The sequence below is a fragment of the Benincasa hispida genome, chromosome 11 (assembly GCF_027475165.1).
Source record: "Benincasa hispida cultivar pf3 chromosome 11, pf3_genome.v1.1, whole genome shotgun sequence".
NCBI classification, from domain to species: Eukaryota; Viridiplantae; Streptophyta; class Magnoliopsida; order Cucurbitales; family Cucurbitaceae; genus Benincasa; species Benincasa hispida.
In genome coordinates this window covers 65,167,569-65,190,753 of record NC_143488.1, presented here as the reverse complement: position 1 = coordinate 65,190,753, position 23,185 = coordinate 65,167,569, and the positions used below count along the sequence as shown (strand labels likewise).

The window sequence follows — 23,185 nt, the reverse complement described above, 5'->3', positions numbered from 1 at the left end:
CTCATAAATTTTTGAATGTATTAACTCAAATTTTCCTTGCCTTCTATTGAACTTCTCAAAAAAGAAAATTCTATGTAACTTACCTGTCAAAAAATGGTCACAAAGGTTAAAAGAAATTGTTTTATCAACAGGGATAAGAGATTTACCTGCCAACAGTTTAATTCCCTTATCACTCATATACCCTAGCCTTCGATGCTGCAAATTTGGAGAATTCTTTTCTTCTACTGCATTCAACTCAAAAGAATATATGCTCAAGATTGTTTTATACAAAAAGCAACATAACTTACCTCGAGCAACTATTATTGAAACCTTAGACAATTTCCACTTACCATCACAAACGATATGTTGAAATCCTTCTTAAAAAAGAACATTTGTAGACAACAGATTAAGGCGTAAACTAGGAATATGGTGCACATTCTTTAATGTAAGCGTGCACCCAACACTCGTCTTCACACGAATATCACCTCAACCAACTATACTAGTTGAGGTCTCGTTTCCCATCTTCACACTATCAAAATCACAAGATTGATAGTTCATGAAATACTCTCTTTTGAGAACACAATGGTATGAAGCACCTGAATCTACCACCAACTCTGTGTGTTTGAACTCTCTACATGATGACACTCACTGGTTGCACAAATCAAGGTGACTACATTATAGTTCTGAAAAATAATTGTTGCAGTATTTTTATCATCTTAATTTTTTTTTCAGTCTTGCTTCTTACTTTGTTCTTTCTTCCACCGATAGCAAAACTTTTTTATATGGCCAGGCTTGTTATAGTAATGACATGTCTTAGTCTCTTTGTCTCTAGAATTGGACATCCCTTTTGAGTTACCATAGTCTTTAGGTCCCTTACATTGTTTCTTCCACGATTCTTAGCTACAAGAGCATGTGAATTATCAACTCCCATCTCCTTTCTTCTTATCTCTTTATTGTACATTCTTTTTTGGTAGCATCCAAAGACAAAATACCTTCTGGAGTAAAGTTACTATAGTCACAACCAAGGTTTTCCAACTGTTCGGTAAGGAACTCAACAAGAACAAAGCTTGCAATTCATCCTCAAAATCAATCTTCATAGTAGTCAGCTTATTAATAATATCCTGAGAGTCACTCAAATGCTCAGAAATAGACTTCTCACCCTTCAATTTCAAATTAACAAGTTGCTTGGTTAAAGAAGCTTTGTTATATGCAGTCTTCCTTTCATAAAAGCATTCTAATTTCTTCCACAACTCATATGGGTCGGACTACTTAAACACATGGTTAAAAATGCTAATATCAATCCACTGCCTAATAGTCACCAAAGTTTTTCTCTTTAACTTTTCCTGATCTTTTTCTTCCATTTTCTCTGGTTTTGCAAGTTTTGAAATTGTGCCTGCTTTTGTGGTTATTTCAATTGGATCAAACAAATCTTTACAATATAACAAATCCTCCATCATCGATCTCCAAATGGAATAATTGGTTGATGTTAATTTTATCATTGAACTACCTCCACCATCACTAATAGACTCCATAACAATGATTAAATTAAAACCTACTCTAATACCAATTGATAGTACCCAAAAAAAATAACAACAACCCACTAAGATCTTATCCAAAACAATCAGCCAAATAATTTTTCCCAATAAAATCACAAATAAATCACTAAATAATTATCAAGTAATCAATCAAATAATGGACAACAATAAACCACAAAATTCTGGAAGACTAAAAGCAAAGAGTACACACGAATTATACGTGGAAAATCCATTCGATGTGAAGAGTAAAAAACATGGGACTTTTGAGGATCCCACTCTTGTCAACTTCTCTTATTATGATAAAATTGAGCCAAAAGAACTAGAGATGTCCAAAAAATTTGTGGGGTCGGGACCTCACGAGGATCCACCCTGAACAGGGCGGGGAATTCCCAAATACATGGGGAATGAGGGAGGGAGTGGGGAATTTTCTTTCCCCATTTACAATTCGGGGCCAGGGACGGGGAATATATTCCCCGACCCCAGTCCCGCCCCACCCCGACTTTGTATATAAATTATAAATTATATATATATATATATATTCATACTAATATTGTAGAGTTTATTAAGATAATTATGGATGTTTCAATTCTTTAAGTTCAAGATTTTTATTACTTTAATTCTTTAAATGTTGTAATATTTAATATAGGATGCTCTAAATTTTAAATTTTAATTTTTACAAATTATGAGAATTTAGCATTTTAATTATATTTTATAAATTACATGTGTATTATTGTTTTAATTAGTAAAATTGATAATATTTCATTTAAATGAAAATTCCATTGAAAATGTTTAAAGAATTATAAAAATATATATATATTTAATTGAAATTAAAAAAAATGTTAGAGAAAAATAAAGGCGAGGAATCTTTCCCACGTGCAGAATCCCCGCCTCATTCCCCGCGGGAAAATTCTTGAGGACCGGGAATGGAATAGGGGGCGGGGGCGAGGATGAGAAAGGCTTCCCCGTCCTCGCCCCATGTCGTGGACATCTCTAAAAAAACCTAAATCAGATAAACAAAGGTTCACTACCTACCAATACTTTCATACATAAAAGATGAACATTTGATAGATAAAATAAAATGAAAATTACCCAGTTTTATAGGTTCCATTTGGTAGCGATTACAGACAAACTAGACCTCCAAACAATGATCCAAATGTTCAAACTGAGACCCTATGTGTCCCAAACAGGTTAACCAAATTTCAGCACGATCCAACTGCTCAAACTTCAACAATCGACAACTTTGTGGAAGCTATCGCTGAAAAACCAAACTATTGTCTTTCTCTCCGATGCTGCCTCTTTTTTACTCTCCTTTCCCTTAGATAATCCTCATATCACATAAAAGAAAACCTAGGGCTTTCAAGATGGGCCAACTCGAAAAATTAGCCCCAATTGGGCTCATAAAGCACAAGTTTAAAATAAAGTTACAACAAGTGGACTAGACACCCACAAAAAATTAAACCCGAAGATGTCAGAAACATTAGAGACAAAATAGGAGAAAAAAATAAGAGATTTTTTTAGCCTATGACCTTTTCACATACACCTTTTGTTGAGAATGTCCTAAAACTCGCAGTTCGTAATATATGAAACATATTCTATTTTTCAATAAAAGTATTATTGAAATTGTATTCTATTATAAAATTCAATAAACGAACTCATGGTTATAGTATGAATACTTTAACTTTATGTAGAGACATAAAAGAGGATCAAGTTATAGTATATAACCTAAAAAGTCTATAAGCATATAAATGAAATTGGGTACCTCATCTTGGGGATACTATGGATGTGGCCACTTTGTATATTGATACAAACGATGTGATCCTAAAATTTTTCATGTGGAGACATGCAAGTAGGGGCATCCTATGAAAAAGACTGGACCACGAAATAGTCACTTTTCTTTATAACGACCGTTTACTGTTAAAACTGACTATTTCAATTCGATGACCTAGGATAACTCGATCTTAATCCTAAGCTAACTATGAACTCCTGTCAGGATTATCCTTTAATCTACATATGTGAGAGTAGTTCAACAGCACTACTCAATAATCCTCCCATTTTGGGGATAAAACCAGATAGATAGTTGGAAACATAGCCCTGTAAGATGAAATTCACTCCTACCCAATTTAGGGTTAGCAGATAGGTTGTTCTCTTAAGTACTAATTGAAGGAAATCGGACATGAGGATTTCCATGAGCAGTGAAATGATCGTTCCAAATTTCAATCGTATTCAAACTACAACAATTACAATCACGAAACTGAAACATACAGGCTATGCACAAAATGAAATTACAACATGCTTTACTATACAATCAAGGGAAAGAATACACATGCCTTTGAAAACTCATCTTCAACATCCTTGATCACGAATGCTCGAACAATCAGCAAGACTGCAAACCCGAATCTCGAACACTACGACCGTACCATAGCACGATCACCATAACTACGAACACTGCGATCTCCAAGATCACGAATTCAGAGAACGACCTCCAAAAATCTCGACTATGTCGAGTTGAGTATGACACCACCACAATGGCTACCTTGGTATTCTCAATATGAGAATCTAGAAGTGTGGACTTAGTTAGAGGAAGAAACCGGAGGAGGAACAATCGTGTAAACGATTGAGCAAGTGGGAGATGACAAGGTCTATTGTATAGACGATGCCTAATCGTTTAGAAGAAGCTCTACGATCTTTTAGCAAAAGTTGCACTATCGTTTAGCTATCGGCTAGCTGAGTGAACTATCTTATAGAATCACTCCACGATCGTCTAGTCTCTCTTCAGCTGTCATTTAGTAAATCTTATTCATTGATAGCCACCGTGAGAACTTCCGAGAATAGAAACTCTCAATCATCAACTTCTAAATTTAGAAAAACATTTTTTCTTTTATCTCAAGGTTACCATGAAACTATCAATAACCTCTCACTCAATTGATTATTAGAGAAAAAGAGATAATTATCCAATAATTAATATTATTAAAAATATATATGATAATTAACTTACCATAGTATATTTATAACCTATAGTTTTAATATTTCATCTCATGAAATATATAAACCATAACTCTTTTTCTATTTCATGGTCTTTAATGTAAATCTCACTTACTTTAATTCTCCACCTGATGTATCTCATACACCACACCAATCATATCATATATAATCGAATTACTTCTTGTCAATTTGAACATTTCAAATCGACACCAAGAATTGATTCTCAACTTGAATCCATTGAGCTACCAAGGGAACCTTATGAACCTGTAGCTCGAAGCTCCAATGGTACGTGAATAACTGACTAAACTCTTTAGTCACGGGATCCACCATCTGTTAACTATCAGGCACTCTACTAATGACCAACAGCTGAACTCTCCTTATTACAAATATATTATGTGTCCATATCAACCAATCAACAGTGCAGTAATCTTCACATATCGCTCGTAAATACAGCTAGGCCAATAACCATTATGCCCCTATAGTTACATCTAATTCCTTAAGTACTACTGATCCCTCTATGACTGAGTCCTCTCTTCCAAAGAGAAGTTGTGGCCACTATGTTCAAGCCTCAGAATCAGCCCTTAAGGGAGCAATCTCTTTACTTACCCCTGCTCCGGGAAAGGAGTGAATTCCATCTTGTGTAACTGAGTTCCCAGCTCCCAAATTAGACAAGTCCCCAAAAAGGTAGGCATGTTAAGTTGACAATCTGACCACTCTCACCCATACTAACCAAAAGACCACCCTCAAAGGCAGAAGTTCTCAAAAACTCAGGATTGAGGTCATGTCACCTATGGTCGTTTAGGTGAGATGTAAGTCCTCAGTATCAATGGCGTTATATACATAGATGAATCATCTCGTGGTCCAGTCTTATACAAACTCTTTGTATAAGACACCTCCGCTAGCATGTCTCCACATAAATTGTCAGAATCCACCATTTGTAGTAGGTCACAACACTTGCAAACCTTTACAAAGCGAGCCGTATCTGTAGTGTCACCAGGATCAGGTATCCCACCTTAATCCTAATACTATAGACATATTTAGGTTATCACTTAAGGCATGATCCACTTGTATATCTCATATACATGCTTAAGTTTACATACAATAACCATGGAGCTTTGTTTATTAGATATAAGTAAATGTTAGAATGAAATAACTCTTCTTTTATTCATAACAATGTGTATAGATTACAAACTACGAGACTCCAGGATAACTAGGACACCAATCCCAATACTAATTCCTAGTCTTAAAATAAGCGACCCCACTCTCTCATGATAGAGAAGGACATGGTTTATTAGTTGGACTATAAATCGTTTAATAGAGGATCAGTGGTGACTTAAGGAGCAAGATGTATTTATAGGGATAAAATGGTAATTTTGACCTAGCTCTAAATACAAACAACATGTGAAGGATCGACTTACTGATTATGGTTAAATCAAGTGGACAAAAATATATCTACAGTGAGAAGAGTGAAACTATCGAGCTGTGGTGGTATATCTCAACGAATATTGATTAATTCGAATTAAAAAGTTTAACCGATTGATCTCAAATCGTTGGAGCTCATGATTTGTAGGTTCATAAGATTCCTCTACTAGTTGTAAAAGAATAAAACATTGGATTAAAATATTGAGTGAATTTAAAATGTTCAAATTCAATTTTAGGGTTTGGATAATTATATTCGATATAATTAACGTTTAAATTTATTGAAATTAAACATATTTGGAGAGTTAAATATATTTAAATAATGATTTAACTATTGATTACATGAATAGGATTCATGTTTAAATTAGGTATTTTATTAATTTAATATTTGATATTAAATTATTATTATTTAACTAATTAAATTCATTTTCAAAGAAGAAATTCAATTTTAGAAAATGAATTTAAATTATATTTAATTAGTCTTAAATTAAATTTGATTTTAAAATTGAAAAATAATTGTGTAAAAGTGGATTTATCCATTTTTTTTCCTTCTTTATAGTGGATTTTCTCACAAATTAACACCTAACCCATTAAGTTAATGCCTTTTGAAGTGTTAATAGATTGATTAACTAAGTGCTTGCATGATCAAGCTGATTAAATACTCCTGATTTTATCAGTTTCAGGCATGCATTCTGATTTTGAGGAAAAAAAATTCTACATAAATTATTTCTCAAACCCTCCCTAAAATCACTTCCAATTCCTTCTCAATTTAGAGTTCCATCACTCAATCCAAGCTGAGAATAGTAGAAAAGATACTCTTGGTGGTCTACTGAAGATATTGAAGGATAATTTTGTGGAATTAGCAAGGATTTAGAGGAATTCTACCAAGGTTGTAAATTCTAAAACTCTTTTTGTATATTCTTGTGTTTTAGCATGCTTGTGACTCAAATTAAGTGCAATTAGAGTGTTTAATGATTCTGTTAGCTTCTTGATGCATGTTTACTCTATCACCTTTATGATTAATGACACGTCCCAACATTCTACTTATGTCACTATTGTATTTCATAATGTATGTTAGGAATTATCGTATCCATCATAACCTTAACGTGATAATCGACTCTATCGCTATTTCTCTTTGGAAAACAAAACAAATGGTAAAAAAAAAAGTAGAAAATATAACAAATCGTAAGAAAAATGGGAAAAACACAACAGAGAGACAAAAAATTTATAACGATAGAGATAATGGCTATCGTGTTAAGGCGCCGATACATGATCATCTATAATGTGGTACGTTTGTGAGGGATAGATCATTCATTATAAAAGTGTCTTGTGAATAAATCATCCATATAAAAAAAACTCAAATAATAAATTTTTATTAAAAAAAAAAAAAAAGGAGGTATTGATTGGTGGGTTGAATGGATTAAAGGGAGCGGCTCCAATCGTACTTCAAACTACTACTTTGCTTTCCACTTTATTTTTTATTTTCTATTTTTCATGTATAATATTTGCTTCTTTTTCAAGTTTTCCATGATTTCTGAAGATTTGGTTGTACTGATAATCCATTTAACAACGTTGGAATGAAATGTTACCCATCGTTTCAAAAATGTTCAAGAAAATATATATTTCTCTCTCTCTAGATTTTGGATCTACATATTATATTCGAATGATTTGAGCTTGATTTTAATTTAGTATCTATGTTTCAAAATGTTAAAGTTTAGATTTGAATTTTATTTCGATTTGGCTTCTAAATTTCAAGATTTACTGTTATAACTTGAATTTTTTTTTTTACTAAATAATCACTTTCAGATTTTAACATTAATATTTATTAATTAATTTAAAATAATTGTGAAATGAAATTTTAAATTTAATTTAAATAGTGATGAAAAGAATAATGAAATTAACCATAAAATAAATTTTCTTTTAAATTAATTAATAGACATTAACACTCAAGAATAAAAATGAGTATTTAGTACTTCTAAAAAAATTAATATTCAGTGAAAAGTCAAGATTAAAAGTAAATCTTGAAATCTAGGGACCAAATTGAAACAAAACATAAATATTGTAAAATTATGACATTTTGAGACCTAAAGACTACATTGAAATCAAAATCAAAACTTGGGAACTAAAAGTGTAATATTTTGAGACTTAAGACGAAAAAGGTATTTCTTCCTAAGTTTTATAATTTTTATCAAAGTAAAATTATGGAATTGCCCCATTATATACGTACATTGATAGTCGACTCTTACTCTTGTTACTCGTTAAATTTTATTTTCTTCTTTTCTTTTGACATTCTTTTAAGTTGTCCATAAGTAGCGAAAATGCAGTCGACTATCAGTATGACAATATGCATAAACAACAAAGTCAATTCTTTAATTTTATTTTATGATGATGCAAGAAACAAATTATAAATCTTATGTTTTTTTTAAAAAAAATGGTGGGCCAAATTTCATTTGTACCTCTAACAAAGGTGATCCGTACAAAAAAAAAATCATTTGTAGAAATATTTATTAACAAGACGATTGGGTTTGAATTCAAAATTGTTTGTTGTTGGAATAGAATCGAATAATGAAATTGTTGTGTTTGTTGAGAGATGGTTTTTGGTTGTATTGATGTTTGAGTAATTTGCACATTTGTTCTTTATTCTTCAACTATCTCTCAATCTCTCATTACTCTTTCTTGTTTCATCTCTTCATTTATAGAATCATACGCGTCATGTTATGTGAAGTATGTCATCTTTTCACTCAAGAATTTATGACTATTCCAATTCTACAAAAATGACATTTTTATATACTTTTTCTTTTTCACCATGTTTGAATTGATCCATTTAAGAAAAAAAATTATATGACATCACAACTTAATTTTGTTGCTTGAAATTTATTGCAAGGTTATTTAAGGGTTAGTTTGTGCAATATTGGTCAAAGTAATTTTTCTGTAAATTTTAATTAAGAGTCTGAAGATTTTTTTCCGTATTTTTTTGGTGATTAAATTTGTGGCTGAATTAGTGAAAAATTGAATCAAAGGTTAAGATTACGACACGTATTAATGTTTAGGGTAACGTAACTTATTTGGACAAGTTGAAGAGATATATATTAAAAGGGATAGACAAGATGAAAATACAAATTTATATATCAAACAAAGGAAAAGACATTTAACAAATGTATTAAAGATGAGGACAAGCAAAAGACCAAAAAATAGGCAATCAAAATGGAAAGGAGAATAAATGAATAATGTGACATTCCAAACACAAACTAGAAACTCTTCCATTAACCTTAGCTATAATACAATTCAAATTCATGTTAAATGCACTATCCCCCACATGATTAGTACAAAATTTGAAGGAATCTTAGGATGGTTTAGAAGAGCTACTTTTAAATATAATAATTATTTTGAAGATTATTTTTCCAAAACTTCTTCAGTTTTTCAAGTAGTATCTTTTATTTTAGAAAAAGTTGTTTATAGATCTAGAGTCTTATACCTTTTTCTAATAAGTGGAAATCGAACAAACGATTTTTCAGATGATAATTATTGTCTTATTCACCATATTGTGTGATGTTCTATTTCACTCAAAGATCTACTTTTCTAGTTTGGAAAACAAACTATTGGCTTGATTTGAACAAACATAGTAATAAATGAACCAAACTTGAAACTAATCGACCTTATTCATCAAGACAATCAAGAGCGATAAATGCTTAATTTGTCCAAAAGATAACAATACAACTTAAACTAGTCCATCATAAATGCAACTTTCTGAAGATGCCAAAGGTAAGAACCTGTTTCTTTTTTTTTTTTTTTTCTCTCTCATTAATATGTGGTTTGTCCTGTAATCCAAGAAGGTAAGATGATGTGTAAAAGTCAGTTTAACAAGACTTATGAGATATGATCTACTGGATGTGGGGCTGAAAAGTTACTAAAGAGCTTCAAAATCAGATAGGATAAAGATAACAAACGATTAGATAGTTCACCAGAGTGTTCACATCAGAGAATATAAAAGCAATATAAAGTCAAAGCTAATCGATAAACCAGACCGATCGCAGAGACAAAATTAGTTCGAATAACCAAAGAAATCATCAGTCAAATCCTCCTAAATATTGTCTACCTCAAGTTAATGGCACAGAATGTAACAAAACTGATCAGTTTGTATGACAACAGAATGTACATAACCAAAAACGAAAGAACGCACACCTATCAAGGAAAACCAAGACGACCCGACCGAATTGCTAAAAGCCTAAAAATGGTATAACCTGTAAATTTTCATGTTATAATCTTTTGAGGTAACTAAGAAGACTGTTGACTACTTTTTTGGAATTCCTCATCTTTTACGCTCTTTCAAGACACTGGGAATGATAAATACAGAATCTACACAAAGCCCACCTTTAGAATGCGTGCAGTCAATCTGTTTCATGGAAAATCTAATTTCAGTGGTTGAACCCGACTTGTTGACCAAAAATTCACCTACCTTGTATTCTATCCAAGACCCCCGCTTGCGGTGTCCACTTACATCAATAAATCCGTGCTCATCTAAACAGAATTCATGTGTTGCTTGCTGTCCATCAGAAGTAGACAGTTCGAACCGTACAGGCTTTACATCCCAACCGTGAGTATGCTCGAAGCTGCATACACGTCGGCCAAGCCGCTTGTAGAATCTTCCAAGGTGAAGCCTGAAGGTCAGTGTATAGATATCAGCAGGAAAAGGGAATTTCACCATCCCATCTACTTCAAACCACCAAATTTGCTGCAGATATGCCACAACATTGAACCTGAAAAGATTGAGCAACATAAGAGGTGCGCTATTATTTTGTAAGATATTAACGCCTTGCTAAATAACAACTGAACAGACATGAACTCTAGCAACCCTGCTTGATGGAAATCACATTGCTCGGGTGCACGAAACCCACTCGTTAAAGATGTTACCAAGTCTATATGCTCTCCTTGTTACTTCCCACACAATCTAAAGATCTCCTCTTGGTTTCTGACTAAATTAATTCCCATGTAAATGTAAAGGACTGTACTTGAACTTTCTCAAGCACTTCATTCATTCACTATTGAATACGTTTAGAAAGAACTGCACATATAAATATTCATAAATCACCAGAACAAAAAAAAAAATACATCCAGAAGAAAAGATATCCAACACAGGGCAACATTATGCAAAATTTGCTAAGGTATCTGTATCAGCTTTGAGATTAAAGAAAAAGTTTAAGAGAGTCTTAATTTCTGGGAATTTCTAGATTTGTGTAATCACCCCAATATTTACATATGGAGTCAAGATGTACAATCTCAGGAAAAAACTTGATAGTCACAGCAGAACCTAAAAGCAAAAACATAATTCAGAAATATGTCCAAAAAGTTTCTTAAAACTGAACCAATCGTGAAACGGAATTACTATACACCAAGTCATTTTTTGAACTTAGAAAGAGCAATTAAATAAAAAGATCATAACCGGTTCGTCTAGACAAAGTACAAACGAAAAAGGAAGGAACAACCAGCACCACTAAGCAGTCTAAAACATCAAATATCAATGACAAAACCAACATTTAACATACTATAGTTCTTCAATAATACCACTCTTTATTGACGAAAAATCACATCAAATGTCTTCATCAATTACCAGTTTACTCATAAAACAGTATTTCAATAAATCTCACAATACTATAGTCACATATGACAGAACAAGTTTTCATTCTATCCAAACAATTGCAGCAACAAAGAAGAAACAATCAAGGTGTCAAAGAATGCAAAACGCAGTGGCAATGGCATATGTAAGCCACTCACCGCCCCTGTCCATAGATAGATCTTCCATCAAAATGCAAACTACCTCTTTTGCAAGCTAACCATGACTAAAACTTCACACTACTTGAATGAAATGGCTAACTTAAACCCAATTCAAGAACAAAAAGGGTACAGTAACTTTGTTTAATTAAACATCTATTGACCTCAGAGTGACAAGCTAAAAATTGATATTGAGAAGTATCAAGCTAAGGATTATCCGAGTCTAACCGAGACTCTTCAGTAGGAATCCAATTCCAGTATCTTCTATCATCAATTCCAGTTATAGCCATGCCCTTTGCTGATATCGCCATGCAAATCCTTCCAGTGATTCTGTCCAACCACACCTCCTGTAAAGAATGGTTCACAACTCCATAAACAAACATCCCTTCCTCCTCAAATTAGAACTCCCAAATCCATAATCAAACTCAGAAAAGAACAACCCACACAAAAACCCTAACAAGTAAATTTCAACCCAGAAAAGAAAGAACAAAAACAAGACAAAATGCCGCTATTTGGAAGACGACGAATTACTTTATTTCCACCATCGAATGGCACCGGACGAGATAGCAGTGCGTATATATCTTTTTTTGACAGATTTTGATACCGTTCAGGGGGCAAGAAATCGAGAAGATCTTGATAATTTGAAGGCAATTTTGATTCCCAAACAGCATCCGACGAGGCGGCGCCGCGAAACGCTCTGTTAAGCCGTGCAAGGTTGCAAATCTCTGGCGGAGTAAGGTGAAGAAAAACACGTGCGACACAATTCTCTGGTATGTCTCCGAGGCCAGGACCGATGGTGGAGCCATTAACAGCTTCACCCAAGTTCGAAAGCGAGGCCCCCATCGCCGCCGACGGCAAAGACCCAAATCAGAACCTCGAAATTTCCCACAATTTCTTCAGGTCATCTACATCACCGGCGGGAAAAAAAAAAAAAAAAAAAAAAAAAAAAAATCTTGAAGATTGGTTTAATCACAAAACCGCGTGCCTCGTCCGGCAGTTTGAGCAACCAAATTTCAAACTCAGACACGGATTTCGATGAAAACCCACAAATAAATACAATTTCTCAAGAGAACTTTTGCCTTTTCCGGACAGGAAGTGGGTGGGGGAAAGGCAAATGGGGGCAAAAACCAAAAGGGGTAGCGAGTAGCGAACTACAAGAAAAGTAACGGTGAGAAAGGAAACGACGCGTCGGATTTAGGCTATGAAAATGCACCAAATCGAAGAAGAAGGGCTAAGCCCAGATGGGTTGGAAAATAAAATGGACCGCGAGATATTGAGAACAGAGAAGAGGGAAATGGCGAGTGGTGGGTCGTTGGAATTACAAGTTGGGATGATTTGGATTTGGGTTTTTTTTTTTTTTTTAAATTTTCAGCCATTAAAGGACTTCGAAGCCTCACCGAGGGATTATGGATCGTAGATGAGAGCAGGTGGAAGACTTTGATCTGATCATCTCCTTGGTAGGTTATAAATTTACGATGTGAAGGAAAGAGACATCTCATTTTGTTTTCACATTTTAAATATGTTGTGGTTTTGTTTACACCCAGTTAAAATACTTTTGGTTCCTGTATTTTCTTTCAAAATATCTATTTTATTTTCTATATTTTCATCTTTATTTCACTATGATTCCTATTTTTCAATTTTTGTTCATTTCGATTCTTCAACTTTCGAAAAATGATTATTTTACTTTTTTTAAAAATAAAATGAATGGACCAAAATTATCACTTTAGACCAGAATGAACCAAAATTGAAAATATGAGGACCAAAATGAATATTTTGAAAACATATGGACTATAGTAAACCAAAATTGAAAGTATAGAAATCAAAAAGAATATTTTGAAAATACAAGGACCTAAATGAATCAAAACCAAAAATATCGGGACCAAAGTAGTATTTTAACCTAAAGTTTATGTTTAGAGTTAATTTGAAAGGGTTAAAATTATGTTTCTCGTAATCATAGTTATCTCAAAATATGCTACAATCATTTAATATTATTTAATTTTATATTAATTTTCATGTCATTAAAATTAGTTTTAAAAGAATTATTTATGGTCTATTTTTAAGTTGGATTAAAATTTTGATCTAAATTTAAGATTGTTGTCGATATGTACATAATTCGATTGATTAAGTCATGTATTTTGCATAAAATAGTCTTAGATTTTAAATTTTCATCTTACGTTTTTATCATTGGGTTATGACCGAATTAAAAATGGATGTATGTATAAATATAACACGAAAATAAAATTTTAACTTGGAAAAAAATAATATTACGTCGAGTTATTGTCAAGACATTTAAATAAGACAGTAAAAGTCATATTTTATTGCCTTTAAAAAAAGTCAGATATTATATATATATATATATATTGGAGGACGTTCTCTCTTTTTTATTTAAGAAAAAAGTAATTCATAAGTTTTTTTTTTAAAAAAAAAAAAAGTAATTCATAAGTTAACAGTTCTTGATCTTTCACAATTCTCATCCTTCGTAAGGGAACATCTCAAATGATGTTAAAATGTGTTAATATAACTGAATTTATAATTCAACCCATTTTTTAGGCCTTGACCGTTTTGTTTTTTGTTTTGATTTTTTAAAATTAAATCTATTTTTTTATGATGACTTGTATCTTTCTTAAACATAATGATTTAATTGTTAGTTAAATTCTAAAAATAAAAATAAATTTTTAAAAGTTAATTTTTTTAGTTTAATTTTTTAAACCATTGGTAAAAATATATAACAAATAAAGAAATTTGGGGGGAAGTCTATAGACTTAATTTTTAAAAACAAAATTCAAGAACTAAATAGTTACCAAACGAGAGCTTAATTATTAAAATTATACATATCAAAATTCACAAGTTACATAGTATAGGTAATTATTTTAAATGATAAATCTGTTGAAAGTATTTTTAAATATAATAAAATTTTACTATCATGATAAATGACGATTAGATAATGATTTATTACTCATAAATTGACTCATTTTTCCTTCCTAAAAAAGAATCCGAACATAGTTTTAACTAAAAGTTTATTTATTTTAATTTTATAAAATGTTGGAACTTTTAATCCAGCAAAAAGAAATTGGTAGTGTTTTAATCTGAGTTATCTTTTGGTTAGTTGAATAAAAACTTTAAATGGAGAATTTAAATATTATATAATCTCTCTCCCAATAAACTTATAAGTTTGTTTCAAAAGAAAAATACCCACAGTATAGATTTAAGAACTCAATTCAAAATTGACAAGATCTAATTATTTATAATCACATTTTAAGAACTTTTTGACCATATTTTCATTATGAATTCCACTAATTAAAAAAAAAAAAAAAGATAACATCCACAATTTGACCATACATTTTAATATTTGCCTAAAAAAAATACCATCAAGAATATACATTCATATATTGACTTGTGTAATATTCAATTTCATGAATATATTTTTAAATCTATATTTTTCCACAAACAATAAAATAAATTTGTCGTAGATTTTATTTTTGGAAAACGATTGTACATTCTCGATATTAAAGCAATATTTGAATAATTGAATTAAATAAGTCTTGTCTAAATTGATCAAAACAATGTAACATGTGACATAATTCCATTGAATGAAAAGTCATGGCTTTGATGACTTTTTATTTAAAATTGATTGATGGTAAAATCAAGAAAAAATTCAAGAAAAAATCTTTTGATGTCTCATCTAAAAAGGATGGCTATGGAGTTCCACAAACCAAATAATGTGTCACATGTGACATTATTTCATTAAAATGAAATATTTATTTTGAAAAATCATAGGGAATTTATTCAATAAGATAAGTTATTTGTGACCTAAAGTTATAGGACATAATTATGGTGCATTCATAACCACTATCCAATTTATTCAATAGGATTTAAATTTTATTGGTATTAAGAAACTATCGTGAAATAAAACATTGTTTATATTTCCAACTTTGTGATTAAATGATTGGTAAAAATCAATAGGATTGTGTCAATTATCTTCTTCTTCATATGAAGTATATGTTATTGAATTACTATTTTTCATATCTATAGTCTTTGGAAGATCGAATTCATTTAAAGGAAAATGTTCTCATGATAATATAATAAATTAAATAACGAATTAAGGGCTTGCTTCATCAAATTTGGAATTAATTTATATTTAGAAAGTTTTAAAAATAACACTTAGTCTTTGAAATTTATGAAATATTTATAAATGGTCTATATATTGGTTTAATCATTAGTTCACCTACTAAGACAGAGGATGAGGATGGTCTTGAATTTTCTCCCCGAGCCACAATTACAAATCAACTTATCATACGCAAGACAATTGCATCTAAAATATATGACAAGTGAATCATCTCCATTGTAGAATAAAAGCTATTTATGACATGATCACGATGCTTCAGCGTGTAAGAAGCATTTGAAAATTATATGTTGATTACTTAATGTTAGGAGAGTGATGTATTAATGTAGCAGTATATTTTTTTAGTACAATAACTGATGTTAGGAGAATTCAATTATAATCACAAATCTAAGAGTTTATAAGGAGTCGTTCATTTTCTGAGAATTTAGATAATTGAAATTTTTTAATGTTAGAAATTATAGATGCCCATAATTGTAGATATTCAACATTTTAAATAGTCACATTTGTTTTGTAAGAATATTTTCATGGACAGTTGAGAATATAACGATGTTTATTTCATTGAATTTGTAAATGACGATATCTTAAATTTACATAATGTTCCTAAAATATTCTTCCAACTATTAGTATAATTTATACATTATTTTAATACAATTCACATTTACATAACATACATATTTTTATTTATTTGAATATTATGTATTTAAATAGTTGTACAAGAGAAAAAAATCTTGCTACTATTGAAAATGTATAATGAGAGAAACATTGCACTTTAAATTTCGATCAAAAGTAAATTAAGATATTTTAAAATTATTTTTTAAGCACTTTTTTTTTAATATATTGAATGCAAATTAAACACTTTGTAAAAACCTTATTAACCTAAAGGAAGTAAAATCAATCCAAATTTTCTTATTTAATTAGTAGAAAAAAGTAAAGTCAATTATATGAAATAATATCTGGGTCAATTAATGATTTTTAGCCAATAATTTATTTTAACTATATTTACAAATATTTTTAGTTACTTTTCAAAATAGACAGATTTGTAAATTTTCCCAAAAGTTATGCTGTCTCTTCAAATTTCTCAAAACAGAATATTTATACAAATTTCTCAAAACAGAATATTTATAATTTTGTTTTTTTCCCATTTGAGATATGATACCATTGTAAAAACTTAAAAGTTGTCATTATTATTAATTTTCGAAATAATACCTCAAATTATTAAAGTGTCATAAGGATTAAATTTGTACAATTATATGAAACAATCATATTATTTAACCATTAAGAGAATAAGGACAATCAAACAAATTTACATTTATCAATCCTAGCGATCGTTGCTATTTTATCAGTAGTTATATTGTAAACACATGGACAATAAATGAAAGAATACGATTCATAATGACCAATCATTTCCCTAATATCTTCTATCCAACAAATTTCTTCGTTCAATGTGGTAGACTTTCAAGTAAGAAGATTTATAGTTTGGAGATTATCAAATTCGATCAGAGAATTCCTTTGATGGTTTATATAATTTTCTTGACTGACATAAAACACCTAATTAAAACTTATAAAAATCATATATTTTAAATTTTTAAAGGATACAATTTAATAAACGTTGTTACTAGCTAATGAATTTGCAATTAATTTTTTTTAAAAAAAACGCATAACTAAATACTAAAAAAAAAAAGTCGAGAGACAGTTGGCCTCTTATTTATATACTCAATTGTTATTTTTAAGAAAGAGCCCATTGATTCAATTAAATAGATACAAGGCCAAGTTATATAAAATATAAAAGCACTTGGTTTCAACTTTATTATTGATATTTAAACCAGGCATGTAAAGAGGAATTGTCCCAATTGCCCCTCTTCACAACTTGTGGATTTAGGAATCTCATTGTCTACTCTATTGAAATGCCAAAATTGGTAGAAAATAAATCTTAATAATCTCTAAATTTTTTATATAATTTTTATTTCATTCTTAAATTTTCAATGTCCATAGTCTAAATTTTAGATTTAATTTTTAAGTTTCACAAGATTACTTTTAAGAGTCGTTTCAATTTGAACCATAAATTTGAAATTACTCATTTTTTTACTTTAATATTAATATCAATTAATTAATTTTAAAAGTTAAAATAATTTTAATTAATTAATTTTCACTAGTTTTCTATCAATTCTAAAATTAATAGTTACTTTAGATTAATCAATTAAAAATGATTTTAAAGACCAAAGTGGACATTGACAAAAACTCCAATAATAAATAATACTGGAATATAAGAATTAAATGAAAATTAAATACCAAACGTAAGGTTAAAAGTATAACATTTTGAAAGCTAGAAACTAGGTAAAAACTATACCATAAATGTAATTTTCCATTGCAATGATGTATTGATTCAAATGATTTTCTTTAGTTATTTTTTTATTTACGTTTTAAGATTATAACTATATGTTTTTTTTTCTCTGAAATAAACAACATTAGTGCTTGATGGATTAATAAAACCCAACTATACTTAATACATGACGGCAATAAATTAAACGCTAAGTAGCACGTTTATAGAATTCCGTTTAACTGGAAAAAGGGTTTTATTTTACCTAGTTGTCCACCAACACTATTTTTTTCGGCCACAAGACGTGGAGTCAACAAATTAAACCTCTACCTTCGAATTTGATAATATTTTTTAAGATTTAAGATGTTTTGAATTATCAAGTTTAAAAATTAAATTATAATAATGGAATAACTATTTTTTTTTGAATTTTTATATTGATCTCGATATGATTATTTTTATCATTACTGTATAATAAAGACAGAGAGATTTGAACCACAACCTTTTTGTCATTAACATAATTGTATGTCTGTCGAACGCTCATTTTGGTATCATTATCTATTAAACTCCAGTTTTTCTTTGCTTTTTTAATATTAAAGGGTAAGAATTAAGTTGAACTTTTTTATAATTCTAAATTAAAATTCTGAATTTTGTTAAAATTTAGGCAAAATTTAAGTAGTCAAAATACATTGTTTAGGGGGGTTTTGTACAAATGACCACTTTTCAATAGTGCATTTAATCTTTAACCCACCCCCTCGCAAAAGTATGTTTTATAACCTTCCGCTGACGCCATATGACCTTTTCTGCATTGAAGATAACCTCGTGTTCGAGCTGATATGCCTAGCCTGACGGTGGATCGTCCCTAACCCGATGATACTTCCAATTGCAAACTTCACATTTTAATAGATGTTGCCACCAACCGTCACTCGTGATAGGATGATTATGTGAGCCCGACGCATTTAGTGAAGTCCTGACCCAATTCTCTAATGTAGCCTGATGTTTAAATTTGTTCACCGTTGAAGCCTGAAGCTTCTATTAATCACAATAAAGATACCCCACTTAGCTCAATGAAACCTGCAAAGCCCTAACCCGTAGGGTTGGCAACGAGGCTGGGGCAGGGTGGGGGGGCGTCCTCCGTCCTCGGCCCCGTGGTGGAAATTATCCCCCATCCCTGTCATTTGAAGGCAGGGACGGGGGCGGGGATTCCCCGTCGGGGAAACGGGGTCCCCGCGGGGCCCCATTCCCTGTTTCCCCAAGGATGGAGTGGAGAGGGCCTGTTTTAGAAGTAGTGGAGAGGGTCGGAGGGATTTGGGTGAGAGGGGAAGGATGCAGAGATTGAGAGTAAGAGGGATGAGCGAGAGCGAGAGGGGGGGGATGTTGCAGATTGCAGAGAGCGAGAGAGAACTGGGGAGGGGATAAAAATATATATATAAATTCGAGGTCGGGGATTAATCGGGGTCGGGGTAGGGATACTATCCCTGTCCCCACCCCGTCCCCAGACAGGGCCCCGAATAAATTCCCCGGTTTGACCCCATCCCCGGTCAAATCGAGGAATCCCCCCTCGTCAGGTTTTTTGCCAACCCTACTGACCCGAATTTAAAAAGATATCACAACGTGAGATTTTGAGCCCTATACAATAAGATACATTCAAATAACGATTGGTAACCCTTCACCTTCCAATCGCAATAAGGACACCCACCTGCATTCCCTACCCCAATTTTAAGCATAAACGTGATTGTAAGAAATTTGGATATACTATCGTACAATTATTACCTCTATCCTTGTTGGTCGATATTTGTATTATAAGTTAAAGTATGGGTGTATGTTGACCTGTTGTGTCATGGTTGCCCACACCTACTGCACTTTTGGGTCGGTGGTGTTCTCCAATGGATGGAATCCTATTCATACGTGGCCTACCAACATATATTGCTATCTTTGATGGTAGGATCACACACTTCACGTACCCTAGTTGTTTCTTCCATTCAGATACATGCCCAACCGGAATATTGGTTATTTGTACGATAGGATTAGGAACTCCACACCATACGCTCTATTACAAAGATTATATGGGTTAATGTTCCTTGATCTTGCAGCGACTATTGCATGAGAGTAAGGCATCTCAAAATAGTCGAACACTTTGCATGTGCACTGACGCACGTTAATGTAAACTATCCCATCCAATTGACCATCCTTCACGAAGAATGTATGATAGGCAATTGGGCTTACTTGGTACCATCGACCTTACTCGAACTCATCAGCTACACGTTTTTCTGCTGCATTGATAGTCGATTGGGCTTACTATGAAAATCGGGATTATCAAACTATCTTTGAAGTTTGGTTGTAGATTGTTCCTCAAATGGCATGTATACAATGTGTGGAAGATATTTGGGAAGACCCTCTCAGCTGCATTGGAGATGCTTTGATGTCGGTCAGAAACAATAACCATATTTGGGTTGTCTCCTATGCGCCGGTGCAGTTGTCATAAAGTATGTCCATGATGCATCAAATTCTTTGTCTACTATTCCATACGCGTGTGGGTATAGTCCGTTATCACCATCGAAAGATACAACGACCAACATACATCCTTTATATTTACCCTTCAACGTGGAGCCATCAACTACAACAATATGATAGCAGCTTGTATACCTGCGTATTGAAGGACCCAATGCCATGAACAAGTTTTTAAAGTGTATCATAATTTCTAGTTGAATATTGAATATGGTATCTGGGTTCGTTATCTTCAAGACCTCACCATATGCATGTAGCATAGCATATGATTCCTCTGTCGAGCCTATACGTATTGCATATGTCATCTCACATGCACGCCACGCCTTATCGTAACTAATGTTGACCCCATATTCTCTTCTAAAGTCATCCTGTGTTTTGGTTTGTATACTCAACCGACACCTCTAACTTTGTCTGCTATTAACCGACCAATGACAGACGCTCTCGCATGCTTGTGATCGTGACTTGTCAGCTGTTGGGAGCATGTATAAGTGTTACAGTCCTTGGAGATTTTAAATATTTTGCGTGTACCAATTTTAATTGCACGTAATCTCCAATTATAACTTTCCCCTTTACAGGAAACGACCAGTAATTTCTTAGATGACTTACACACGACATTCCAAATTTTCTTTGATGGCATACATTGACAATTCATTTTTCAATGCACTCTAAGACAAAAATATTCTATTCTCGTCTATTCCTGATCCGAACTACAAAACAGATGGCACACTAGGATGTGAGGGTAGTGTGACGGTGGGATGGTTATCGCACCATTCACTTGATGGTGCATTCGTGCATGCAACACGTTATATGGCTGTATTTGAGATCTTAACTTCGTATGTAGGTCCATATGTCGTATAGTCGTATGTTGATTCTCAACTACTTGTACCACCCCAGTAATGGTGCATAATATTTTCTGTTTGTTGAATGTGAGCATCCCATGAATTATTTCTATCTTCGTCACACAATTAGATTGTTTCTTCCATGCATGGACTATATCTTTCCTCATATGTGTACGCAAAGTCATCAACGTCCTCATTTCCATCTGCATCATCATCATCGATGTAATTTTTGTGATATTCTTTAAGTTTCGTTATAATACATAGTTGTAAATTCGTTTGATGTTTATGTGCTAATATGAACTCCACGTTGTCTACTCAACCTTTATATACACAGGCGATGACATTTAAGTGATGTTTTCCTTCAAGGTGATGTCAAGATCATAGACATTTGGGTCTATGTTTGACGCATTGTATATTCGAATTACAAGCTCGTTGTATATTACGTTTATCGGATTGAGGATACCCTTCATCGTTCCCCCAATGTAGGTGGTCTCATTGACGTTTCACTTATCGCAGAACCGAATGTATAAGTCTCCCTTGTGATTTTAATTAAAAACGGTTAATTCATTTTACACAAAAGAAAAACAAAAAAGAATTATAATACAACATAAAGTTCACATATACAGACTTTGTAGATGGCGTCATTCCATAAAATTTAAAAATGCAAAGTGCTCTTGAGCTTGCAATGGAAACTTTTTTATTCTCAGTATTATTGGTTGTTCGTAGCTTGGGAAGGCTTCGAATGTAATCCAAGTTGTATGGGCATTAAATTTGGAAATGGTTGGTAATAGTCACCCATGTCAATTCTCCGCTTATAGGAGTCGGGACGTTTGATGGAATGGAATTAATTGCAGTTAATCACGTTTACGGCAATAGTTGATCGTGAACGTGATTCACGTAAGTAGATTTTTTTAACCTATTGCGATAATTTATTCGTGCTTGTTAATGAGATCGCGATGCCATAAGCACGAATATTCTCTCGCACTAATATATAATTAGGTTATCGCGATACCATCGCGATAATACACGTGATCGTGATGATATTTACTTTTTTTTTTTCTCTCAGAGTTATTTTGAGTCTTAGGTTCTCAAGAGTTGGCTAGAAGTTACTTCGACTATCAAAAAACTAATCATCTTGTGACAGGATTCATTGAATGGGAGGATATCTATCATTTAATGAAAAGATCAATTGTCCTTTATTAAAATAGTTCGCCCAAACATGTCCAACTGTGTTACAGAAAGCTTCTTCTTCACAACCTTATTCGTTTGCCTAAGGTGAGACAGGTTTGTAATTTGTGCGAGTAAATCATCTTTTAGACTATATTTCAAAATCGATGCCATGTATTACCTACATTCATTGAAAAACATAAATCATACATGAGCAACTAGCAGATTATTTAATGAGATTGACTATCTACATGTGCCCTACAGATGGATATGCATCCCAATTTAAAGATGATTTTTTCGAGAATGGAGAAGAATGCAACTTACTTGCTTCGATGTGTGAGATGGTTAACATAACTAGAAGACGCGGGATAGAAAAAGAAAGGCTTCTTACAAATATCTGTCTCTACAACGGCCAAAGTATGCAAAAAAATGTTGAATCGACCTTCTTCAAATTTCTTAAAATCGCGCATCCTGCTTAAAATTGGGGTAGGGATTTACAGGTTTGATCAAGTTGGATTGGGCGTCCCTATCGTTATTTGAAGGTGAGAGG

General features: G+C 32.2%; 1 protein-coding gene across 1 annotated transcript; it reads right to left on the bottom strand.

The window, feature by feature from the left end:
- Positions 1-9,948: 9,948 nt before the first annotated feature.
- PP2-A15 (phloem protein 2-A15) lies at positions 9,949-13,123 on the bottom strand. Its single transcript, XM_039048948.2, has 3 exons — positions 12,216-13,123; positions 11,913-12,031; positions 9,949-10,672 (listed from the first exon to the last, which is right to left on the bottom strand). Exons 1-3 carry the CDS (start codon positions 12,525-12,527, stop codon positions 10,225-10,227), a joined length of 879 nt encoding a protein of 292 aa, XP_038904876.1. The 5' UTR covers positions 12,528-13,123; the 3' UTR covers positions 9,949-10,224.
- Between the last annotated feature and the right edge of the window lie 10,062 nt (positions 13,124-23,185).